At 35.9% G+C, this 27,836-nt stretch overlaps 1 protein-coding gene across 13 annotated transcripts in view; it reads right to left on the reverse strand.

Moving 5' to 3' along the window:
* Positions 1–27,836, reverse strand: part of CCDC88A (coiled-coil domain containing 88A) — a 129,485-nt gene that overhangs the window by 62,575 nt on the left and 39,074 nt on the right. For all 13 annotated transcript variants that reach the window (XM_007970585.3, XM_007970580.3, XM_007970582.3 and 10 more), the window contains 5 exons: positions 25,479–25,548; positions 23,157–23,215; positions 14,533–14,616; positions 12,734–12,874; positions 5,612–5,784 (listed from right to left, as the gene is read on the reverse strand). In XM_007970585.3, coding sequence (XP_007968776.1) covers positions 5,612–5,784; positions 12,734–12,874; positions 14,533–14,616; positions 23,157–23,215; positions 25,479–25,548 — 527 coding nt within the window. The remainder of the gene's footprint in view (positions 1–5,611; positions 5,785–12,733; positions 12,875–14,532; positions 14,617–23,156; positions 23,216–25,478; positions 25,549–27,836) is intronic.

A 27,836-nucleotide genomic window follows, 5' to 3' on the forward strand; every position in this document is an offset into this window, starting at 1 on the left:
CAGGCGCCCACCACTATGCAGGCTAATTTTTTTTATTTTTAGCAGAGGCGGGGTTTCACCATGTTACTCAGGCTCGTCTCAAACTCCTGACCTCAGGTGCTACCTGCCGTGGCCTCCCAAAGTGCTGGGATTGCAGGTATGCGCCACTGTGCCCGGCCTAAGCTAAGAATTTTTATGCAAGGCAGTTCTACCTGTGTCTGAGACTTATAAGGGTCTCCAACTATTTTCAACATTTACAGTGGCTGAAAGGAAATTATTACTTCCAATTGCCGTAAGATACTAAAATCTTTACTTCTCTATTGGTTTCAGCCTATAAACATCCTCGAATTTCTTCTATTAGTTTTTCTCTTAGAATTGCTTTACTTCTAATCTCCATTTTTTCTCTCTCCTTCACAATCAAGCTCCTTAAAATAAGCCTCCACTACTATCTCTACTTTTCTACCCTCTGTTCTTTAAGAATAAAGTAAATGTTCACTGTATAAAACAATTTATTGTTCTAATCTCCTCATGCCCTTACATTTTTCAAAACCATTATATATTAATACATATTATAAAATATAATGTTTATATTATTTAAAATATATTATTAAAAATATATATACTTATATATTTTAAGAGACAAGATTTCACTCTGATGCCCAAGCTGGAGTGCAGTGGCATGATCACAGCTCACTGCAACCCTGAACTCCTGGACTCAAGTGATTCTCCTGCCTCAGCATCTGGAATAGCTGGGACTATAGGCATGTGCCACCACTTCTGGCTAATTTTTTGTAGAGATGAGGTCTCACTCTGTTGTCCAGGGTGGTCTTGAGCTCCTGGCCTCAAGCAATCTTCCTGCCTCAGCCTCCTACAGCACTGGGATTACAGGCATGAGCCATGGTGCCCAGCCCAAAACCATAATTTTTAATGGTAGAAAAATATTCCCTTTGCTAGAGAAACCATACCCTATTAAATGGATTCCATTTTTCATTGTACTATATGATCTTTTAGTAAATAAGCTCATTACTATATATAAAATCCTGTGTATTTCAGGACAGTTTTCTTCTTCTTTTGTTTTTTAAGAGACAGGGTGTCACTATGTTGCCCAGCCTTGCTTTGAACTCTTGGGCCCAAGAATTCCACCCAGCCTGCTAAGTAACTGGGACTACAAGCGCACACTGCTGTGCCTGGCTTTTGGGACAGATTTCTAAAAGTGTATTACAAGTTAAAAGGCATTTGAAACAGGTTAAGTATCCCTTATCTGAACTGCTTTGGACCCAGAAGTATTCAGAATTTTTTCAAGTTTTTTTTCCCCCCTTTGAGACAAGGTCTCATTCTGCTACCCAGGCTGGAGTGCAGTGGTGCAATCCCAGCTCACTGCAGCCTTGACCTCCTGGTTCAGGTGATCCTCCTGCCTCAAGCTCCCACGTAGGTGGGACCACAGGCACGTGCCACCACACTGCAGCCTTGACCTCCTGGTTCAGGTGATCCTCCTGCCTCAAGCTCCCACGTAGCTGGGACCACAGGCACGTGCCACCACACTCCTAATTTTAAAAAATTATTTGCAGAGACGGGTCTCCCTGTGTTGCCCAGGCTGGTCTCAAACTCCTGAGCTCAAGCAATCCTCTTGCCTCAGCCTCCCAAAGTGCTAGAATTACAGGCGTAAGCCACCATGCCCTGCCTCATTTTAACCATTTTAAACATATAATTCAGTGGCATTAATTATGTTCACAATGTTGAATGATGGCCATTCCTTATGTATGTTAACACACAGAATTCAAAACAGATGTCTACACAAAAATATGCACCTGAATGTTTACAGCAGCATTATTCATAATAGCCAAAAACTGGATTCAAATGCCCATCAACCAAAAATCGGCTAATCAAAATGTGGTATATCCATTCAGTGGAATATTATTCAACTCTAAAAATAATAAAGTATTGATACATGCTACAACATGGATGAACCTGGAAAACATTATGCTAAGTAAATGAAGCCAGTCACAAAAGGCACGTACTGTATGATTTCGTTTATACAATAAAAAGTCCAGAATAGGCAAATTCATGAAAACAGAAAGTAGATTAGTGATTGCCAGGAGCTGACAGCAAAGGGGGATGGATAGTGACAGTTACTAAATATGGGGTTTCTTTTTGCAGTGATGAAAACGTCATGAAATTGGTGTGTGGGCCGGGCGCAGTGGCTCATGCCTGTAATCCCAGCACTTTGGGAGGCTAAGGCAGTGAATCACAAGGTCAGGAGCTCAAGACCAGCCTAACCAACATAGTGAAACCCCATCTCCACTAAAAGTAAAAAAATTAACCAGGTGTGGTGGTGCACACCTGTAAATCCCGGCTACTCAGGAGGCTGAGGCAGAATTGCTTGAACCCAAGAGGCAGAGGCTGCAGTGAGCCAAGATCACGCCATTGTACTCCAGCCTGGGTAACAGAGCGAGACTCCATCTCAAACAACAACAAAAACAAAACAAAAAAAAAAAAACACAAGAAATTGCTGTGTGATGACTGCACAACTCTTTGAATAGACTAAAACCACTGAATTGTTCACTTTAAAAGGATGAATTTTCTGACCTGCGAATTGTATCTCAATAAGGCTTTTATTTTTTTGAAAAACAACAAATAGTTTATATTAGAAAAATTCTTTCAAAACACGGGATTTATGGAGGCAGAGTTAAAGGGACTCTTTGGTAGTGCTAACTACTGCATAAAAGTGAAATTACTATTTTAAATTTAAAAATTACTTCTTTTACCCATATCACAAATTATACTTTTACACTATATGTTTATAAATCAAAAGCAATTATATCATAATGTCCTGCCCCATAAATGAGTATGCTGTTAATTTGCACTTTCTGGCTGTAATTACTTATTGTATAGTTTCCATTCGGTATAAGGCAACCTGCCGTTTTTGTCGACCATGATTTCTGCACTTCATTCACTTTAGCAGAGATTTGTCCCAATAAAAAGAACTAATAGGAGATTTATTTCTTTTTAATAGAAGAAATCCATAAAGAAACACATTTTCAAAGGGCAACGAAGATATTAGATGGTATTTGTTGAAAAGCTAGTTACTGAGAATACTTGTTACAATACTGGCACATTTATTTACCCATTAAAAATATCCATTTACATTTTCTAATCAGTATTAGAAAACCAAATTTCATCAATCTCCTCAAGTTGTTTGGAATTTTAATATACTCTATGTACAAGTAAATTTTATTTAAAAATTAAATTTGAACATAGTGCAAAACCTTAAACGAATTCACAGCCATCATTACGGTTCTAATTGCATGCTTTATCTAAAGACTGGAGAAATTGTGCTAAATTATATGGAACAAACTAGTGTTCACTATTTAGACTATCCATTAACTGCCAGTCAAACTAATAACAGCAATCTCTTCCCTAATTTTCCTGGTGCAGCTGTTTATAGAATATCCTGGGCGTGTTCATTTCAATAGATACATAATAATGCAGACATCCACAAATGAAAGCTGTTATTTTTTATTTTCAAATTTTCCTATGGACTGTAATATTTTTTCTACCTTGCATATTCAGTCACTTTCTTTAACTACTTTAAATAATCAGTAAATAAATTTAATTGCTACACTGTGGTTTTAAACTTAAAATCTGTATTCTGAAGCTCAAATTCCAAGAAACCAAACCAAAAAAAAAAAAAAAAAAACCGGCCGCCACAACAAAAATCCTTTGTTCTTTTAAAAGTACAAAATAAAAACAAATCTCCAGCAGAGACTGATCACATCTTTACTTGTGGTTCACCAAGGAATGCCTATGTAACATTTATACTTAGTTTTCTGTAATGGTCTTTTAAAATTAAGAAAATACAATTTCATCAGCACTATCCAAATCTGAATGCAGTCATGCATCGTTTAAGTATGGGAATACACTCTAACGAGTTAGGTGATTTCATCAATGGGCAAACATCACTGAGTATATATAGTACTTACACAAATCTAGACGGTAATACCCTACTATACACCTAGGCTATGTGGTATAGCCTAGTGCTTCTAGACTACAAACTTATACAGCATGTGACAGTACTGAATACCATAGGCAACTATAACATAATGGTAAGTATTTGTGTTTTTAAACATATCTGAACACAGAAAAGGTACAGTAAAAATAGGATATAAAATATTAAAAATGGTACACTTTTTTTTTTTTTTGAGACAGAGTCTCGCTCTGTCCACCAGGCTGGAGTGCAGTGGTGTGCTTTTAACTCACTTCAACCTCCACCTCCTGGGTTCAAGCGATTCTCCTGCCTCAGCCTCCCAGGTAACTGGGACTACATACAGGTGCCTACCACCATGCCTGGCTAATTTTTGTATTTTTAGTAGACACAGGGTTTCACCATGTTGGCCAGGTTGGTCTTGAACTCCTGACCTCAAGTGATCCACCTGCCTCGGTCTCCCAAAGTGTTGGAATTACAGGCATGAGCCACAGCACCAGCCATGTTTTTAATAAACTTTAAAATTTTTAAACTTAATTATTTTATAATAATGTTTAGTAATGTTTAGTTTAAAATGTAAACACATTGTACAACTGTACAAAAATATTTTCTTTCTTTATATCCTTATTCTTTTTTTTTTTTGAGACAGTGTCTCGCTCTGTCACCCAGGCTGGAGTGCAGGGTCATCATCTCGGCTCACTGCAACCTCCACCTCCCTGGTTCAAGCAATTCCCCTGCCTCAGCCTCCCGAGTAGCTGGGATTACAGGTGCACCTCACCATGCCCGGATAATTTTTTTGTATTTTCTAGTAGAGACAGGGTTTCACCATGTTGGCCAGACTGGTCCTGAACTCCTGACCTCAGGCAATCTGCCCACCTCAGCCTCCCAAAGTGCTGGGATTACAGGTGTGAACCACCGCGCCTGGCCTATATCCTTATTCTATCAGCATTTTTCTTTTCTGCTTTTACTTTTAAACTTTTTTGTTAAAAACTAAGACACACATTAGCCTAGGCCTACACAGGGTCAGGCACATCAAGGTGTTACTAGATGATAGGGATTTTTCAGCTCCATTGTAATCTTACAGGACCACCCACCATCATATACGTGGCCCACTGTTAAATAAAATGTCGTTATGTGGCACATGACTGTATTTACCTTTACTAAGTACGTGACTGAGGCATTTCAATGCAAGACACATACACGAAACTATCTTTTGGTAATAGTATAATGCCAAGAACTCAGTCTTTTAAAACATTAAGTTTTGGGGGGGGAGAATAGGTGCAAAACATTAATTTTAAAAGAGTTAGACTTACTGGTCTCCATCAGTAGTTCCTAGTAATTTGGATTTCAAGGAAAGTAAGACAAAAAATTAAGAGCTCCAATTTGCCAAAGGAGGACCTTATTTTAATAAAAAAATACATTAACACTAGAAAGCTAGAAAGGCCATAAATCCAGAATAACAGGTATCCTTTAAATTGGTAAGATTTAACATAGGAAAACCTTATGCCAACCTCCTTATTTTTCTCATTTTGACACATACTTGTGAAAACACTGACACAAGCTAGAAATATTTCCATAAGCTTAAAAATATTGTTTAAGTCACCTTTGGGACCACATAAATTCAATGAACCTCGAAAATCAGCAACTTACAATTCCTGCCTAAGCCTTCTTATCTTGGCTTTAGCATCTGCCAGTTCCACCGACAGATGTTGTCGACTTTCTGTTCGCTTCATGCCTGGAGAACCACAGGGTGACTGTGCAGATGAAGAGGCATGGGGTAGAGAATGAAGACCATCCCGCTCTTCAGAGAGTTCTATGATAGTCTAGAAATACACACAGAATCACTTTCAGTATTCTACATATTAGCAAACTAAACACATCAACAAGATCCACTAGGTCTAAGAATTGTACTACAATATCAAAAACAATTCATTGGTCAAAAACATCTTAACTATCATATTTAGTTGTCATTCTTAAAAGTTCCATTCAACAGTTCATGCATGAGCTACTTAGTAAATGATACTAAACAAGATAATGTTTTTCCCTTCCTAGTTTTTTTTTCTTATTTATTTATTTATTTTTTAAGTTCCGAGGTACACGTGGTAGGGTATGCATATTTGTTACATAGATAAATGTGTGCCACAGTAGTCTGCTGCACCTGACAACCCATCACCTAGGTATTAAGCCCAGCGTGCATTAGCTCTTTTCCCTAATGTTTCCCCACCTGGCCTCCCCCGAAAGGCTCCATTGAGTGTTGTTCACCTCCCTGTGTCCATGTGCTCTCATTGTTCAGCTCCCACTGAAAAGTGAGAACGTGTGGTGTTTGCTTTTCTGTTCCTACATTAGTTTGCTGAGGATAAAGGTGTCAAGCTTCATCCATGTCCCTGCAAAGGACATGATCTCATTCCTTTTTAAGGCTGCACAGTATCCCATGGTTTATATGTAACACACTTTCTTTATCCAGTCTATCATTGAGGGGCATTTGGGTTCATTCCATGTCTTTGCTATTTTTTCCCTTCCTAGTTTTTTTAACAAAAGAAATCAATTATGATGAAAATGATTAGATTAGACAGCCAATGGTGGAAAGGCATAAAAGACCTGCTGACATAGAAAAGAAATAAAGTGATTTGGCTGGCACTATGTTGTCCAATATAATAGCCAGTAGCATAGGTGGCTATTTAATTAAAAATTTTTTAAGTTAAAAATTCAGTTCTGGGCCGGGCACAGTGGCTCACACCTATAATCCCAGCACTTAGGGAGGCCAAGGAGAGCAGATCATTTGAGGTCAGGAGTTCAAGACCAGCCTAACCAACATGGTGAAATCCCATATGAACTAAAAATACAAAAAAAGTAGCTGGGCATGGTGGTGCACACCTGTAATCTCAGCTACCCGGGAGGCTGAGGCAAGAGATTACAATAAGCCAAGATTGCTTCACTGCACTCCAGCCTGGGTGACAGAGTGAGAGTCTCAAAAATATAAAATAAAATAAAATTCAGTTCCTTAGTCACACTAGCCACATTTCAAGTGCACACAGCCATTACTGTATGCACTGGGACAGCCCAGAAACACAATCTTGGACAGCCCAGAAATACAATCTTGCCATCACAGCAGAATTGGACAGCACTGCTCTTGAATTATGAACAGGGTTCTTGGAGGGTCCTAACAATACCTCAAAGGTTTAGCTTAATCTCTTTACTCTGCAGTAAGTAACTGAGGAACAGTGATTGATTTCTCCATAATCACACAGCTAGCTAACATGCCATGACTTCAGGCCAGCCTAACTCCACATCTTCTGCTCTCTCTAATAGCAGTTCCAATCTGCTTCCCATCTCAAAGATAGATTCCTTCCTTCCTTCCTTCCGCTTCCAGATTCCTTCCTTCCTTCTGCTTCCCATCTCAAAGACAGATTCCTTCCTTCCTTCCTTCCTTCCTTCCTTCCTTCCTTCCTTCCTTCCTTCCTTCCTTCCTTCCTTTCCTTCCTTCCTCCCTCCCTCCTTCTCCCCTCCCCTCCCCTCTTCTCTCCTCTCTGCCCCCCTCCTCTCTCTCTCTCTTTCCCCTCCATGGGACACAAACCTCCCTTTCATTTTCCTAAATCTAAACTTTAAGGGCTATATGTACTTATTCCTCCATTCCCCTAATTTTCCTTTTGTTATCTGTAAATTATCTTACTCTAAACCAATTTCTCAGGTTTTCTTTCAAACTTCTCAGGCAAATAAACTGTCTTATATAGAAATTTCAGCTGTACTACTATTCCAGAAAGAATGGTGGGGTTACCATCTTGGGATCATGAAATAAGCATCCTTGCTTTATTTTTCATCACCAAGTCTTATCTGCCTTCCCTGAATCATTACTTTCTTTTTTCCCAACATCTACCACAATTCATTTATTTATCCTCAGGATACATTTCACCTGTATCAAGGTCTGTCTTACCTTCCTGCCTGTAACTATTGCTTTCCGATTCCAGTATGTCTGTTGATGAATCTCAGAATGTTACTTCTCATTTCTTTTTCTCCCTACTAATTTCATGCCCACTCCTTATTCAATACATACAGTTTTCTCTAGCAAAGGAAGCAATTTTTCTATTGTAGCATGCCTCCTTTACTGTCATTTTCCTATGTCACCATACCTACTCCTGAATCTTTAATCACTCAACTCCTCCCTGCTTTTACTCAGTCCAGAAGATTATTCCTGGCTACTTTAGAGTTCCTACTCAGTCTGGAATTATAATTAGGCCCTTAAATGTCATCCTTACTGTGCTGTTACTGACTCACTCTTTGCAGAAAAAGAAAAAGGAATTAACATTTATAGAACTTGTGAGGGATTTTCCAACAAGATCTCATCCAATACTACAATTTGCAATAGAGGTATTATGCCAGTTTCAGACATGAGAAAACTTAGGCTCATAAAGATTAAATAACTTAACCGAAGTCACCCAACCAATAATACAGATAGCAGAGATTCAAATTCAAGTTTGACTCTAACACTGTTATCTTCCTGACCCACCATCAGTTTTCTCTATTTTTACTCCAAGATGATAAAGCTCTAGCAGAAAAACAAGAAGTTACGCAGTCCTACTATAGATCTTGCCATCCATTTTCAATTAAACTCTTTCCACTGCTCATCTATCCTTTTATTGAAATATTGCTGATCTCCTTTCAAATTTCCCTATGATGACTCTGTAAATGTATTACCTTTTCTCTACTTAAGCCTCCAACTGCAAACTGCTACCATTACTTCCAATAAATGACCTCTCCTCCAATTTGCCAAAGAAACAAAACCACCTGGGATTAACTCCTTTCTTCTTATGCATTTTTTTTGCTCCTAATACATATTCCTTACTTAAACATTTCAATTTCTTTCTTCTTATTGGCTTTTTTCTCTGTGTTCTTCAAAGATATACAAGTTTCTTTTACTCAGGAAAAAAAAAATCATATTCCCTTCTTGGCACTTTTTGAAGGATGGTTCCTATGTCCAATGACACTATTCAGTTCTATCCCTCTATCAGCGTGCTCATCCCAACTTCCCTATCTCTCTGTGAATAGTGTTATTAATTTTCATAGTTGACTGTATGCACTTGGAGTCAACTTTTATTTGTATATTTTCTTACTGTCTCAATCACCTTTAATCTTGCTTTCTAACATCTCCTGACTCTAACAAAGTTGACAGATAGTAGTAAGTATATAATATTTGTCTCATACACAAATAAACTAACACTTAATTATATGCTAGCTCATATTTTGTACTTACAAATAATGTAGTTTTCTCAATAAACCAGACACAATCTTTCTTACACCTCCTTTGTATCTCTCAATCTCTAATTTTATCTAGCATAGTATTTTACATAAAAATGGGTGCTCAAAAATATTCAATTAAGCAATTCACAAAACTAAGAACAGGAGAAAATATAGAAGACAGACACTACATGTGAACTTAGTAGGTGGTGAAATGGTGATATCTATCAAGAACTTCCAAAAGTCAATGAACTACATATTACAAAATATTAAAAAGAAAGAAAGAAACCTGGTATTTTAAAAGTTAAGAGTTCCCAGCGTATTTTCCATTAAAGATTATTTAGATATTTTGACTTTTCTCTAATAGCAGTAACTTCTTGAGCTCAAGGTTTCCCATACATTTTCAAAATAGTCTGATGCAAAAACAAACAAAACAAAATAATCTGATGGTAAATGTTTTTAAAGCATAACTAATTTCATATGCCCTCCCACTCCTGTAGCATATATGTAAGAATATATATAGGAATATATACTATATGCTACAGGAATATATATAAAAATGATATACATTATTTTTTGTACTTAACACTTTTACAATTTTATTACAGTTAATTATTTTAATAAAATAACTTCCTTATTAGACTATAACAATTTTTGGTTCTTTTTTGAAATAGTTTGTCAATTTTTTTGCTCCCAAGCACAAGACCTTGCAAAAACCAGTTGTTTCTTAATATATGGTGAAGAATGAACATAAAAAGACACATCAATGCTAAAGACAAAAAAAAAAAACAAAACACAAAAACAGGTGACCTATTAATTCTACTTGTAGAACTCATTATTAAGGAAAAGAAATTAGAGATGCGCCCAGTACAATCATGGATTTAGGCAAAGGTATTATAGTATTATGTTTCTAACCACAGGCAGTGGAGTTAGATCTGGCAAATTACTTAACTACTTGGGGCTCAAGTATCTTTATTTATAAAATGGGGTTTTCATGCAGATTTAATAAAACAGTATGTGTTAAACTTACAGCACAAAGTCTAGCATAAAATAAACAGTGATAATAAAGAGATCTTAAATTCATTAAAAATCTCCTATTTGGTTTTCAGTAAAAGGAGAGGACTGAAGACATACTTTTTCTATAGCATTAAGAATACGAAAGAGAAATGTTAAAAAAGGTGACCAAATATATACTTTTTAAGCTGAAGTGAAACAATTATAACAAAAGCTAATCAAAATTAAAAAAAGTTAAAGGGAAACTCTAAATAAGAACTTGTTTCAATCTAATATATGACACAGAATTACATTTACATACTACCTTTACATTTGTCTAACATTTTTCACAATTTTTTTAATGACCTTTTCAAGTTAGTCTACTGGTAGCCCAAATTGAGGGAAAAAAATTTCCCAGATGATTGGATATCTCTCGCCTACCCTATCCCAGCTAGCAAGTTGCTTCCCAAGTATCTGAGACAGAAGAGTACGACTTTTTCTTCCTTATTTGAAAAACAAATTCAACAAAAATGCTTAATTGGCAGGATAACATATTTTAAAAGGTTTTTCAAACAATCATTCTATACAGTATTTCATATTCCTTTTAGTTTACCAGAGTCACGTAATGGTAAGTATTCTGTTCACCCCACATTAATCAATTCACTTAAATGGGATCAAACTTTTTTTTTTTTTTTTGAGACGCCCAGCCCAAGATCTAACATTTTATATGCACCCATCAGTCATATAAAACCAAAGTATAGGCTGGGTGCAGTGGCTCACACCTGTAATTCCAGCACTTTGGAAGACCGAGGTAGGAGGATCACCTGAGATCAGGAGTTAGAGACCAGCCTGGCCAACATGGCAAAACCCTGTCTCTACTGAAAATACAAAAATTAGCCGTGCGTGGTGGTGCATGCCTGAAACCCCAGCTACTTGGGAGGCTTAGGCAGGAGAATTGCTTGAACCTGGGAGGCGGAGGTTGCAGTGAGCTGAGATTGCGCCACTGCACTCCAGCCTGTGCGACAGAGCCAGACTCCATCTCAAAAAAATTTAAAAAATAAAATAAAATAAAACCAAAGTATAGATTCTTAGAAATAATTTCTCAGAAACTGGAGGATACCTTACTGCAATACCTTTAACAACCTGAAATACAAATAAATATTCTAGAAAATGCATAAATCAGTAAAAAGACACTAAAAAATGATAGCATATAGCTAAATAATCTGATTGAAAATGAAATGATCTGAGTATCTCAGGATAAATTTGATGCGTAGTAGGAATGTTTTCCAATTTATTCTTTCCTTCCTTTTGTCTGCGTGTCCTAGCTTTTTAAAAAATTTAATTGTTGCTTTAAAATGTTTATCTCCTATATTTTTTGTTTAACGCCTGAAGAAAAATTGAAAATTCACATCAGAACTGACTAACCTCTACAGAGATAAGAAAGTTTTATTCTGAAAAAAATGTTTAGGAATTTTCTCTATGTAGTCTTTCACTGGTCTCAAGAGTATTGATACAAATTCTCTATAAATAAGCTCAAAACTGTCTCTCGCATGTAAATGAAACTGATAAAAGCTATACATTCTGCAGAATGGCAGAGTACTTCGCTCTGCTATTAAGAAAATATTATCCACCATCACATGCATTAAAAGTCTAGACTCTTTAAAATTATAAACTGCTTTCAGACACTGCAGATAGAAAACTTGGTACACTTTTACTCTTTTTAAAAAGCAAAGTTCTGTTTTAACAGACTTAAAATAATTCTCTTTTTAAAAATCACACCTCATTTGAGATCTTTTGTGGGACATTTTATTCAGAACACCTGTTATTCTCCTTTTATTAAAACTTACTTTTCCAACCTCAACATGTGGCAATAAAACTAAGAAATTAGCCTTAAGCAAATTCTTAAGCTTCACGGCAATGATTTTTCCAGTTACATCAACTATATTTTCAGTTTCACACTTTTGTATTGTTGCCAAAGCTGTGGGGATGACTTGAAAAACACACAGGAACAAAAGAATAATGTTGATTTAAAAGAAAAGGAGAAGAGAGGCCGGGCGCGGTGGCTCACGCTTGTAATTCCCGCACTTTGGGAGGCCAAGGCGGGCGGATCATGAGGTCAGGAGATCGAGACCACGGTGAAACCCTGTCTCTACTAAAAATACAAAAAATTAGCCGAGCGTGGTGGCAGGCGCCTGTAGTCCCAGCTACTCAGAGAGGCTGAGACAGGAGAATGGCGTAAGCCCGGGAGGCGGAGCTTGCAGTGAGACGAGATCGCACCACTGCACTCCAGCCTGGGCACAGAGCGAGACTCCGTCTGAAAAAAAAAAAAAAAGAAAGAAAAGGAGAAGAGAAAACCTAACTGCAATCTGTTTACTAGCAATTTGGGGTTCTTACACATCCTTTCAGGTTCCTGTGTTCCACACAAAAAAAGACACTCCTGTATTACCTGCCTCTAAGAAATAGTATCGTTTCTGAAAACTGCCTAAAGCTACTATTTTCTTTTTTGGAAAGCAGACTTTCACAATATACTGAAAGAAATTTACAAACCTCTGAATGTTCATCTCTCTCATCTATAAGTCTTTTTAGATGCAATGCCATATTTTTCAAGAGTGGTTCTATGTCCTCCTGCGACATATCAGTCACTTCCATCCATTGCAGGTCAAACACATTTTCCTGATTATGAGTTACCTTTAGAAAAGTAACCGAAATAAACAACCAAAAAAGTGGTTAATACTTAAAAATCTATTCCACTATAGTACAATATTAGTTCAAGTATTATATAACCCATATAAAATATGAAAAGCCAGTATGATGTTAAAAGGAGAACATTTGAAATTAATGATGAAAACACTACAAATAAAAATTATTTTTAACTAAATATAATCCTTAAATGAATTAATATTCATTTTCTAGTCAACAAAAATAAAATGCTAATATTTAACTCAAGGCATTCTTAAAGGAAAGTAATGTTGATATATCCTGACAACTTCTTTAACAAAATCAACTGAATTTTGTAGATAAGACTTTTAATTTATTGTACTTGAATTCAAGAGCAAAAGGTTTTTAATCTTGTAGGATATATGTTATTGCATTGTTGTTATTGAATATCTAGGTCTTTATAGATTCTGAAGATGACACTGTCACAGAAGCTTAGGAGAAAGGATTACCAATATAAAGATTTTTAAAAGAATGGAAAAGTTATATAAGTGCCTTCCATTTCTCACTATAATTCTAATATTTTGCTTTAACTTTCATAATAGCAAAAATAATTACACTTCCAAGGATGGTGGCAAATTCCATAACTTGCAATACTTAGCATTTATTCAGAATAAAATAAAACCATATAACTAGCGTAAAGCAAATATGTCTCTATAATGGGAGACTACCAATAAAACTACATCTTGTAAAGTACTAATATGCTTATGGTTGATAATAATGTTACTGATAAGAAATCTGGGCTTTACAAATGCTAAATAAGAGAAAAGATTACCTATGGAACACAAAAATCTTCTAAATAAAGAATATTTTAAATACTACCAATTTTCACCACTTTAAAATTTTCTTTTCCCTTTTCTAATAAACATGTAAAATTTAACATACTCTAATTCTAAAGTGTCTTTATAAGATTAAAAGCCCAAGAATAGATACAGAAATAGCTTTTAAAATGAATCTTAACAAATTTTAATTTCAATTATTTGACACTGCACAAAATGCCCTAGACTTAAGTTTTTACATGAATGCTACAAATCATTAATGGGTTTATAATTCAAGTAATATCTTTAATAAAAATTATGCTGTCTATTCATTCAAAAGAAAATCATTAGAATGACAATACTAAGCTTGTCATCTTACCTCACTATCGCTTTGAATTACAAGCAGTGTTCCACTTTCTGCTGTTTCCATTTACTGCTTTGTAATCTATTCTAACAAAGACATATATTCCTCAAATAACACTTTCTGCCCATATCACTATAGAATAAAGGCAACAGTATATTTATAGTTAACACTGTGCCATGTGTAAGGAACTATCTCTAAAGACAAGACAGTTTGTATAAAAGCAGGCTCCATATCTATTTGATCTTGATTTGTTCTTGCGTATACTATGACTTTTTAACACTTTCTGCCTATGTCACTATAGAATAAGGGCAACAGTATATTTGTAGTTAACACTGTGCCAAACTTAAGGAACTATCTCTAAAGAGAAGACAATTTGTATAAAAGCAGGGTTCATCTATATTTGATCTTGATTTGTTCTTGCTTATTATATTACTTTTAGGTATTTTAGGAGATAGACAAATAAGTACACCACAAGCTTCATAAATAGCACATAAAATTGTATATATTACCTCTTGAATATGTGCGGCAACTGCTGCTTTTGTATCAAAATCTAAACCTTGAATTCTTTCAATAAATTCTTCTTTTTTCTGACACTAAAATAAATGAATAAAATAGTTATTCATACTTTATAGGGTATGGTCCTTAAAATGTTGTATATAACTAAAATTTATGAGGTTTGCTATATTTTGAGAAGTATAGTAAGAGTTTTGTTTTGCATTTAAATTGTCTAACATACTTACCTAATAAACAACAACTTAGAAATAATTATTTTAAAAAGCAAGGCACTGAAAATCCATACTATTTTTATGCTGGAAAGTTCTAAAGTGGGAAACCATTACGCAACCCATCTGAGGTTAGCACAATATTATTATGCTAACTTTACACACAGAGAAGTAAAGAATCAAGAACTTGTTTCAGTGAGGATAAGTTACTTGCCAAAAAACACAGTGAGTCAGTGGCAGAATTCGGAATACAGCCAAAATGCTCAGTCAGTCTCTGACTATCACCAAACAACACAGCCTTTCTTCTTGGAAAAAAAATTTAAGCAATTTTTACTTCAAGCTTACAATTCATTCTCACATCTTCATTCCATCAATCTTAATAAAAAAAACCCACTTTTGTGGCCCAGTTCAACATTTATAATGTAATCTAATAAATATTTGATTTGTTTCTAACATACCAAAGTTACCGGGGCAAAATTTAAAAATATATATACGAGTACACATGTAACCAAATGGAATAAAGGGGGTAATTCTTTATTGTGTAACTTTTAGAAAGCTTTATATAAATTACAAATATTAAAATGCAAAACAATCTTTTTCTTTCCAGTCAGCATTAACAATTTAACATGCATTTTAATCTCTGCCTTCACCTACATCTCTAATGCTGCAAACCAACTGCTAGTATCACTGTATTCTTACAGCTAACAAATGAGAAGTGCCTACAAAATAGACAGCACTGCCTTGTCTCACTTAGATGCATCTCCTGGACCAATTACTGAACTACTAGTGAGGACAATATAGTCACAAAATTTAAAACTAGCTCTTTGATCATGAAACTTACAAGGCTCTGATTTATGCTTTACATGTTTATTTTATCAAATTGTAATGCTCTATTTTCTACTACTATACAATTTAAACACACTTCCATCAATGCAGAAAGTTCTGTATCTTGCAAACACAGAATTATTAGGATAATAAAATGGTTAAAACTAAATTACCAGAAATGTATAATTCCTAGTTGTGATTAGGAAGTCAGAGTTTTGGGTGGATGGAATACAAATTAGTGGGTTTAAACACAAGAATTTTTGTCTAGCAAACAATACTTGACAGGCCTTGTAAGAACAATTAAGAATTATGTTCTAATAATAAATTCGTAGCATATATAAAATAATTAACATTTCAGGTATAGTAACATCAATTTTAAAATTTAACACTACCAAAATTGCTGACCTATGCAGTTTCTGAGCCTATCAGAACACAAAACAGCAAAATTATTATCAAAGATATTGACTATGACTCACCAGAGTCCCTTAATTCAACTGCCATATCTTTCTCTGCCTTCAGTTTAGACTAAATAGATACACTTCCCTTTTCTAAGCCAGAGCCACTTGTATTTTACTTGTATTATCTTTAGGAACTCATCCTTTAGCACAATCTCAACACAAATCAATGAAAATTTTTCCTTTACCCTTGTAACACACACAATTTCTACTAAATCTCACACCTTAATTTAACTCTTAAAGTTAAGCATTCTCAAAATGTTTTATAAACACGTTAGGCTTCCCTAAAGATACAGAATAAATTTCATAGGCTTTTGAAGGATAGGAAAGGGAAAGACTGTCAAGATGGAAAAAAGAATAAAAGATTCAAACTCTGAAGTTGAATAATCAGATCAAATTTCTGTATCAGAGCTGCCCAATAAATATGGTGATCATTAGCTATATGCATATATGCAGCTATTGAGTACCCGATATGTAGCTAGTACAACTGAGAAACTGAAATTTTAATTTAATTGTAATTAATTTTAATTCAAATAGCCACATGCGGCTAGTGGCTACTGTATTGAATAGCCCAGGTCTACAGCGTGAGAAAGTCTGGTGTTAAAAACAGATATATAGCTTAATACCAGCTGTGAAGACTAAATAATATCAGCAAACTGTTTTTTCCAATTAAAATTAAGCTCTCTTATCTTTATGTAAAGTTCTTAAACTATCATGGACACTAAAATTAATTGTTTAACTCTGAGTTAAACAATTGTATTATAGTACCTGATTACTAAGCCAGTAGATTACCATGATATTCTAAGAATATGGTACGGAGGCCAGGCGTAGTGGCTCATGCCTGTAATCTCAACACTTTGGGAGGCCAAGGCAGCTGGATCACCTAAGGTCAGGAGTTCAAGACCAGCCTGGTCAACATGGTGAAACCCTGTCTCTACTAAAAATACAAAAAATTAGCCAGGCGTGGCAGCAGGCGCCTGTAATCCCAGCTACTTGGGAGGCTAAAGCAGAAGAATTGCTTGAACCCAGAAGGCGGAGGTTGTAGTGAGCCGAGATCGCGCCACTACACTCCAGCCTGGGCAACAGAGTAAGACTCTCTCTCTCTCTCTCTCTCTCTCTCTCTCTCTCTCTCTCTCCACACACACATACACGAGCACATACACACACACAAACACACACAAGAATATGATGTGGAAACTGGGACATAGCAAAAAAGCAAAAAAGTGATTAGGGTGGGAGGTGGGTGGGAGAGAGAAATGCATAAACCCTAAAGTTGTACATCTTCTACCGGAGAACTTAAGCCCTTGATACATTATTCCTCAAATTCTTCATATTTTCAATACATGCTCTATGATCTTAAAGAAAGAAGACAGGTTTATGTGGAAAAACTATACTAAAATAGAGGAAATGGCACCCAAAACAAGATATTGAACAAGAAAATAATAAAACAAGGAGCACATTACAGTGTTTTAAATAAGAAAACTGATAATATAGGTGTAAACAAATCATAGTTCTACCAAAGAGCAATAAGCAGGGCTTCGAACAGACATTTGTACACTCATGTTCATAGCAACATTGTTTACAAAGGCCAAAAAATGGAGGCAACTCAAGTGTTCATCAATGATGAATGGATGAACAAAATTTGGTATATATAAACAATGGAATATTATTCAGCCTTAATAAGGAAGGAAACTGACACAAGCTATAGCATGAAAAAACCTTAAAGACATTATGCTATGTGAAATAAGCCCATCAAAAGGACAAATACCATATGATTCCATTTGTATGCGGTACCTAGAGCAATCAAATTCACAGAGACATAAAGTAAAATGGTAGTTACCAAGGGCTGGTAACAAAGGGAGTCATTATTTAATGGGTACAGAGTTTTAGTTTTGGAAGATGACAAAAGTTCTTCAGATGGATGGTGGTAATGGTTACACAACAATGTGAATGTAGAGCAATCAGAGTACCACTGAACTATGTATTTCAAAAATTGTTAAAATTGTAAATTTCCAATTACGTATTTGAAAACAATACTCGTAACCACAAAAGTCTCCCTCTTTGAGCTATATTTGTATTTTTAAATATTCTCAGAAAACCAAATGCCTTGCTAGAAATTGTTTTATTTCCTTTTTTTTTTTTCTTAAGAGACTGGGCCTTGCTATGTTACCAGGCTGGAGCACAGTGGTTATTCATAGGCATGATCATTGCATACGGCTGCCCTGAACTCCTGGCCTCAAGTGATCCTCCCAAGTAGCTGAGACTAAAGACGCATCACTGAACCAAGCAGAAATTTGTTTTATTTCCTTAAAAAGTGATATGATAAAGTTCTAAAATGCTAACTTTTAAGATGCTTTACAGATCAGTGATAAGAAAACAACAGATTGTAGCCGTCAAACTGAACAAGTTCAAAACTGGTTTTCAGAATCAAATACTAATGTTAGATTCCCTCTGAGGTACATAAAAGGGTCAAATTTTTAATTCTAACCACACTTGACACTCAGTTACTTTCGGCACTACCCAACCTGGCCAAAGTCCAAAATAAGTAATATTTCTGGATACTAAGTAGCCTGCACTGATAGGTTTTAAGTTCTGCTAAAAAGGGTGAATTTCACATAGTCTTAGAACAAAGAAATTTCCAAACAAAACACTGCAAAAATTTTTCTTCTGCATAGGATGGTTTCACCTAGAACTCTCTTAACTACTTCAGGGCTAGGATGAAGAGTCACAGATGTGTGAAAATTCTAGGTGATGCTCAGAACTGGTTCAGAAGACTTGCGTTACCCATTGAAAAAGATTCTGGAGGAACCTGACTGAGTTGGACAGTCAATAACAAAAATACCCAAGCCCTGGCCTTGGACGGTTTTCTTCATATTTAAAGTTATTTCTGTGGCTTTTACTTACATATAATCAAGCATTAAAAGTTGTAATTTATTTTGTCAGGTAAGATCTTTGGATGGTGGTTAACGTTACCGTTTTTGAATGCTGCTTCCTCTTAAGAAATTCATTTTTTTTCTTCAAAAGAAGAAAATATTTTTCAATTTCCCAATGCTTATTTCTCTCTCCCCCCTTCCCTCTTTAACTTAAATTTTTTTTCTTTTCTTTCTTTTTTCTTTTTTTTGTACAGATAGAGTCTCCTTATGTTGCCCAGGTTGCTCTCAAACTCCTGGGCTCAAGCAATCCTCCCGCCTCGACCTCCCATAGTGCTGGGATTACAGGCATGACCCACTGCACCCAGCCCTATTTCTTTCCATTCATATAGTATCTCTTGAAACCTGTGGTCCACTGATTTCCTAAACTCTAGTACCATATCAGCAAATTTTACCTTGCTATTTCTACCTACAAATAACAATTGTAACAGATAAAATTGATTGACCTAGATGTGGGAAAACATGCTATTTACATATTGTACTAATCATCAGAATTTTAATCTGTCCAACTACAAGATGAACAAAATTTCTGTAATAGAGAGGACATTTTACAAAGTATTCCAACAATACTTGTTGGTTGATTGGTTTACTCAATAGCTTGTCGTCCAGAATAGCACAGTCTGGCTATTAAGTATTAACAAAGACTTCTAACTGTTTATATGATCATGGTGAAGGCTGACAGATTTTGGTCACACACTTTATATTATTATTAGTAGTGACTCCAAAACACCTACAGAATAATTTCTATTTTTTTTTTTTTTTTGAGATGGAGTCTTGCTCTGTCACCCAGGCTAGAGTTCAGTGGCACGATCTTGGCTCACTGCAACCTCTGCCTCCCGGGTTCAAGCAATTCTCCTGCCTCAGCCTCCCAAGTAGCTGGGACTACAGGTGCCCGCTACCACATCTGGCTAATTTTTGTATTTTTAGTACAGACAGGGTTTCGCCATGTCAGTCAGGCTGGTCTGGAACTCCTGACCTCAGGTGATCCACTGTTCCAGCCTCCCAAGTGCTGGGATTACAGGTGTGAGCCACTGCGTCTGGCCTGAAATCTGAACTCTATCTTAAAGTGGCAAACCCAATCCTTCATAACTCAATTCATGTAAACTCTCCAGTCTAATATCTTGCCATTCATCCCCATAAATCCTACATTTCAACCACATTTTTTTTTTTTTTTTGAGATGAAGTCTTGCTCTGTCGCCCAGGCTAGAGTGCAGTGAAGCCACCTCGGCTCATTGCAACCTCCATCTCCCAGGTTCAAACAATTCTCCTGTCTCAGCCTCCTGTGTAGCTGGGACTACAAGCACAAGCCACTATGCCCGGCTAATTTTTTGTATTTTTCTTTTAGCAGAGACAACGTTTCACCATGTAGCCAGACTGGTCTTGAACGCCTGACTTCAAGTGATCCACCCACCACCACCCCTGGTCCAACCACACTTTATGTTCCCTGAATAGGCTGTTTTCTCAACATCTTTTCTCTCATTTCAAATATTACCTTGTCAGAGGGCTTTCCTAATACTACAAGTAAACTTAAGAAAATACTTCTTCTATGCACCAATGTATATTACATTATGGTAATTATTACTTCAAATTCGTACTGTTTACTCTGTCTTCTCTAAAATTCAGTCTCTTTGAGCTTTACATGCTTTTTCTAAAATCCCTGTCCCTGTCCTTTACTATAGCACCCATAAGCATTAAAAAAAAAAAAAAAAAAAAAAAATTTAGGTCACTAACATTTTTAAAATACAGAATGATAACAACATTTTTCAAAATTGGATCTTTCCTCCTTTCTTGGTAGGTAAGTCATGCTGGCACCAAAATAGATGCAAGTCTTAAGGGCTCTCAAGTAAAAACATAATTCTGCTATGACTACATGGACATCAAATATATAAAAAGATGGGTCTCCAAGTTTCTTGACAAGCTGATATCACATCAAAGACCAAGGTCTGACACCCTTTCCATCTCCTCATTTCTAAAAAAACCTTGAATGATGTTAACATAGGTTAGAATGACAGTCTCCTTGAGCCTTTGCTTTGTTTTCTACAGTTGATAAAACTTATTCTCTTTTAATATGAAAAAAATTAGGCCGGACACGATGGCTCAAGCCTGTAATCCCAGCACATTGGGAGGCTGAGGCGGGCAGATCACCTGAGGTCAGGAGTTCGAGACCAGCCTGGCCAACATGGTGAAACCCTGTCTCTACTAAAAATAAAAAATTAGCCAGGTGTGGTGGTGCACGCCTGTAATCCCAGCTACTAGGGAGGCTGAGGCAGGATAATCACTTGAACTTGGGAGGCAGAGGTCGCAGTGAGCCAAGATAATATCATTGTACAAAAAGAATGAAACGCCATCTCAAAAAAAAAAAAAAAAAAAAAAAAAAAAAAGAATTAACTTGAGTATAATTAGTTTTTCTTTATTTTCAGATAAATTTACCCTTTGGGGCCAGGCAGGGTGGCTCATGCCTGTAATCCCAGGACTTTGGGAGGCCGAGGCAGGAAGATCACTTGAGGACAAGAGTTTGAGATGAGCCTGGGCAACACAGTGAGACCCTATTTCTTAAAAAAAAAAAAAAAAAAAAAAATTAGCCAGGCATGACGGCACATGTCTGTAGTTCCAGCTGCTTGGGAGCCTGAAACGGGAAGATCATTTGAACCCTGGAGGTCAAGGCTGCAGTGAGAGTCATGATCATGTTACTACACTCCTGCCTGAGTGACAGAGTGAGACCCTATCTCAAAAAAAGGTCCTTGGTTCTGCTCCATTCCTACTGTCAATTTTAGTAATCAGCAATAACGACCAAGCAGTAACCAGCAATAAAAACCATATTTATGCCATTGCTATGTAATCTAAATTTACACAACATCACCAACACAGGGTATTTTTTAAAGCAAATATAGTACATAAAGGCTGTAAATAAGAGTTGTACTTCTGACTCAAAATCTGATGACCAAATTAGAAGACTACAAACACCATATTCAACTTAATATTTAATCAGTTGTGAAGTAAACACCTGTACATTACACAGCATGAAATTTTAATAACATACATTATGTAAGATTATTGCTTCCAAACAGTCAGCTCTAAAAGCCAACACTCTCTGGGACATATAATTTCTGTTGTACGTATGTAAAAAAATTACTAGTAATCATATTATTTGTTTATAAATAATCTCATTTCACAAAGAAGACAGTTTAGAATGACACTATAATAATTCATCCAAAAAATGGCTGAAATGAAAAACTAACATAGTATAATAGAATTTTGAAGTCCAGAGCAGAGTTGACTCTCAGTTCTTTGGCCTACTAGCAATATGACCTAAATTTAAACTTAGAGTAACCATCCTGGTTTGCCTGGGACAGTCCCAGTTTACACATGCCATTCCACTGTAATTACTACATGTATTTAAAACAGAAATGGGATTTCATTATGTTGCCCAAACTGGTCTCAAACTCCTGGCCTCAAGTGATCCTCCCATTTTAGCCTCTCAAAGTGCTGGGATTACAGGCGTGAGCCACCATGCCTAGCCCACTATAATTATTAACAGTACCTTCTTTGATTTTCGCAAGTGTCCCAATTTGGATAATAACTTAAATATTACCCCACCCGATCTCCTGACCTGAAAGAAGATATTATGAGAAAATATATATAAGGGATAATATCTGACCAAAAGCAGGCATTCTATAAATCATAGCTATTATTATAGTCATTGATCAAAGAGCAATATAATAATAACCAAGATTCCTAAAACACTTTTCATAAATTCTGCCTCCTTTTTACCTTTTTTTTTCTTTTAAATAAATTCTGCCTCCTCCCTTCCCTTCTCTTTTCCCTTCCCTTCTCTTTTCCCTTCCCTTCTCCTAAAATATACACAAGTACAACAAATCACAAGGATGTTTTGGGAGAGATTTTTAAGGGCACCTCTGGAAAAAAAACTCAAAAATTTAGGGACACTATAAGCTTCAGAATAAGGAAAAGAGTAATTAAATATTTTAAATGATATGACTATGATAATGTAACTAAATTCTAAAATAAAGTAAGTGTTTTTCTTCAACATAATCTCCTTAGGAGGTTATATAGTTATTGAAAATTTTCTAACATGGACTTTGAAAACCAATGGTCCATCCTTAAGTCTTTCAGAAATGAGAGCCTGATAAAAAGATATAAAGAGGTTGTTAAAATGAAAATATGAAAAAATATTTTAACTTACCTGAACTGCACAACCCAATAAAAGTAAAAGCAGTTTTTTAACTTCTTCTGTGCCTTGTTCTAAAACAGAAACAATTATTAAGGACAACATTTTGCTACATTTTCAACTCTATTTGGAGAATCATTTCTAGAGGTAATTATGCACAGTAACTTGACTGAAGGATTCAGTGTAAGCATATATAGTGGAGAATTCAAAATAGCAGCTCTGTGTATGTACAAGGTGGTAACAGCAGAAGAAATGGGCAAGAATATCCATTTTGAAGGGCTAATGGATAAAGAGGTTTCAAGGCTCTGTGCAACAAGTATGCTAATTATGAATTTACTCCTTTTCTATAAATGATTGTACTACCCCAGCCTGAAAAATCAAGAACCTACCAAATCAGGTTGATATAGGGACATGCCACAAAGGCAGCCAAAATGACTCCTAATAGGTCTGGCTCCTCCTAGGCCTATTAGTGTTTTCTTACTTAAAATACAGATCTTATGATTCATCTCCTTATAAAATTTAAATGGTTTTCCACTGTGCATGCTCATGAAGACCAGAATCTTAAACGTCTGTTATAGTGAGGCTGTTAAATGTATATAACAAGCCAGGTAAAAATTAACAATCTATAACAGAAATGGAGAGAATATTCCCTGTCCAACAGCATTCAATTAAGATTTTCTTAAAATATTCAACTGGAAAAAAATTACTTCTTTGGGCCAGATTTTCACCACCGGGCCAAACTGTCTATGAAAAAGTCCAAATCTTCTTATCAGACATTTCCTTCTACTCTCCATGAAACAACCTACTTTCTAGCTACGCTGAGCCATTAATCACCATTCCTCCCAAATATGCATATATACACACTCCTCTGCCTTAATACTACTCCCTCTATCTGTCCTCCTTCCCCAACCTCCTCATCCCCCTAGTGAACTACTTGCTAATCACAATCCTAGGCACAGTTCTTATCATCTCTGTGTAGTCTTCCTTGACCCAGTCATCAATGGTCCCCAACTCTCACTTATATGTCAACTTTAAGAATAATTAATGGCTCCATATTTTATATGCCAGAACATTTGGTACATATTTCTACTTCATACCAATTATTACATGATTTCTCCATAATCTGTGTATCCTTTACCAAATCATAAGAGCTTCTAGAACATAGACCATTTATTTCCACTCCTGGTCCCTACAACTTGGTAGGTACTTACCAAAGGTAAGTTTTTTCATTTTTAAATTTATATAATCAAACATCCCATTGGATCTCTAAAAACTATCTAAGCTGCTAATTCACCACATCTAATTAATAGTTTCCTCTATAAAAATAGCTATTTGATTTTAGTTTTTATTTTGGTTTTGTTTGTTTTGACTGAGGGGGGTATGGGCTGAAGAAATACACTAATTTGGATAACATGTAGACTGTAAGGATAAGCCCATTGTTGAAACTGTTAGGTAGCTGCTAATTTCCTCAACTGTTCAAAAATTACAATTCTAAAATATCACATTTAAAATGTGATAAAGGGCAGAACATTTTGAAGAAAAAATCTGAATGATCTAAAACTGCCTCTCATCTTTCCATTCAGACTAAGTTTAATATAAATTAAAACATATCAGACCGGGCGTGGTGGCTCACGCCTGTAATTCCAGCACTTCGGGAGGCCAAGGCGGGCAGATCACCTGAGGTCAGGAGTTCGAGACCAGCCTGGCCAACATAGTAAAACCCTGTCTCTACTAAAAATACAGAAATTAGCGTGGTGGCCACGCCTGTAATTCCAGCTACTCGGGAGGCTGAGGCAGGAGAATCGCTTGAACCCAGGAGGTTGAGGTTGCAGTGAGCCGAGATTGTGCCATTGCACTCTAGCCTGGGCAACAAGAGCGAAATTGCATCTCAAAATAAATAAATAAACAAACAAAAAATCAATCAGTAAAACTTAAGATTCAAACAATTTTGGCAACGGTAGATAGTAGATATATAAATAGAAACCTGGAAATTATTTCAAAATCATTTCTTTTCTAAGGTAATATCTTTTAAGTTTGTAACTACATCATCTTCTATACTTCTTTATAACAAGACACTAAAAATCATCACAGAAAAGTATCTGTTTGGTATAGTAGAAAAAATACTGAACTTAATGTAAAATTTATGTCTGGTCTTACCTATAACTTACAAATATTCTAAGCTTGCGTCTTTCTAGAAAATGGAACGTCACCTCCAACTTCTACAGTTATGAAAAATCTAGTGAGTTAATGTAAATAAGCTCTTAGTAAAAAATAAACATCATATTATTACACAAAGGTTAGACATTACTATCACATTATGTTAATTTTAATACTTACCAGAAAAGGGATTTTTGCCAATGATTAAGACATTTGGCAACGACATCATGATCAATTGCTGCAAAGTCTCCTGTAAAAAAAAATCCAATACTTGTTATATGGGTAATGCTAACTAGGTAATTATTCACCAAGCTATAACATATGATTTGTACATTCTTCTATAGGTGTGCTACACTGCAATTAAACAAATATGGAAAAAGTTATATAAGGTCTTAAATCTTTTGTAACTTTAATGAATTAAATAACTAAAGTTATAATATCAGATAGACTTCAGTTAATAATATATCAGGCTGGGTGCAGTGGCTTATGCCTGTAATCCTAGCACTTTGGAAGGCCAGAGAGTGAGGATCACTTGAGACCAGCCTGGGGAACAGAGTGAGACCTTCGTCTCTACACACACACACATAATAATAAAAAAGTTTTAAAAATATCAGATGTCCTCAGATTAAAGCATTTAAGTCAAAATGGTCTAATTATTATTTGGAACTCTGAAGTTTTAGGTGCTAGAAAATTAAGAAACATTCCTCAACACAAGATTGAGCAAAATTAAGAAACACTCCTCAATAAAAGTTCGAGCATGTGTGTTCTTTTTGTTCTTGTTATTTCTCCCTGAGGAAACTAAAAATACATCATACAAATTTATAAGTACTGTCACTGTACATATATATATATATATATAAACGTGGTTTTTTTTTTTGAGATGGAGTCTCGCTCTGTCGGCCAGGCTGTAGTGCAGTGGTGTGATCTTAACTCACTGCAACCTCTGCCTCCTGGGTTCAAGCTATTCTCCCGCCTCAGCCTCCCGGGTAACTGGGACTACAGGTACCTACCACCACGCCTGGCTAATTTTTGTATTTTTAGTAGAGACGGGGTTTCACCACGTTGACCAGGTTGGTCTTGAACTTCTAACCTCCCCAGGCGGAGTTCAGGAACTCCAAGTGATCCACCCCCCTCAGCCTCCCAAAGTGTTGAGATTACAGGCATGAGCCACCACACCTGGCCATATTTTTAATATAATAAATAAGAGCTATATTTTAAAAATGTCAACTGATATTAAAATTAAGAAACCTAATTGCTTTATTAAAAACGTTGTCTAATGATCATTTCATGAAAGTCAGTTCCTCCTCAGTGAACCATTATTTCTCTCCTCTACAAAAGATGTTTAACTTCTGTAAAACTTTAGTGACGAGAATATATGTAGATTCTGAACATACAAGGTGATTCAGAAAGAACTGAATGCTTTCAAATTCTTCAATTTAGGTAATACATCAAGTATGCACCTTCGGTTTATACCACCTCTTCCTTGAAGAAATGAAGAAATACATTGTGTCTGCCATTACAACCACTGACACTGATGATACAAAAAGGGTCTGGGATGAATTAGACTATAGGATGGATGGGTGCCATGTGATAATTACTGAATCATTGTAATATTAAGGAATAACTATGACAGATTCTTCATAAATTGACTACATGTTCAGATATAACTAGTTACTAAGGAATAAGTTTTTGAAGGTATTCAACTCTTTTTGAATCCATTATTTAACTTAACACTATGATAAGAAAGCAAATAACCATGGAAAAACAACTATTAAAAGTTAACTTGTGCTGTTTTTTTTAAATTTATAATTCTAGATTCACTAGAGCACTTACCCATGGTCAGAGGCTGGCATGACACCAGATGTTAATTAGAATTCATCTCTTATCTATAATTCTTTATATATATAAACAAGAAAGTTTCAAAAAGTTTTCCTCAGTATTATATTAGCACTTTAAAAAACTATTGCCAAAATATGCCTGCATTTAAAGGAAAGTACATACTTGATATATGTATCACGTTAGAATAAGTATCAAAACTTGCTAAAATCACTTATTCCAGGAATGATATGAAGTTTGGATATTTAATGAATTAGTTTTCCAATTAAAAGCAAGTTATCTCAAGAGAGAATATGCTATAGCTATGTGTGCAACAGCTAAATGGGCTTAAAGGAATAAATTTCTGCTTCATTCTTTTTTTTTTTTTTTTTTTAAGATGGAGTCTCACTCTGTTGCCCAGGCTGGAGTGCAGTGGCACGATCTTGGCTTACTGCAACCTCCACCTCCCAGGTTCAAGCAATTCTCTGCCTCAGCCTCCCGAGCAGCTGGGATTACAGGCACCTGCCACCATGCCTGGCTAATTTTTTTTGTATTTTTAGCAGAGACGAGGTTTCACCATCTTGGCCAAGCTGGTCTTGAACTCCCGACCTCATGATCTACCTGCCTTGGCCTCCCAAAGTGCTGAGATTACAGGCTTGAGTCACCACGCCCAGTCACTTCATTCGAATTTTTAGTTTCCTTGCCTTGAAGCAAAATTATGAG

This window comes from Chlorocebus sabaeus, chromosome 14 (genome assembly GCF_047675955.1).
Source record: "Chlorocebus sabaeus isolate Y175 chromosome 14, mChlSab1.0.hap1, whole genome shotgun sequence".
Classification (NCBI taxonomy): domain Eukaryota; kingdom Metazoa; phylum Chordata; class Mammalia; order Primates; family Cercopithecidae; genus Chlorocebus; species Chlorocebus sabaeus.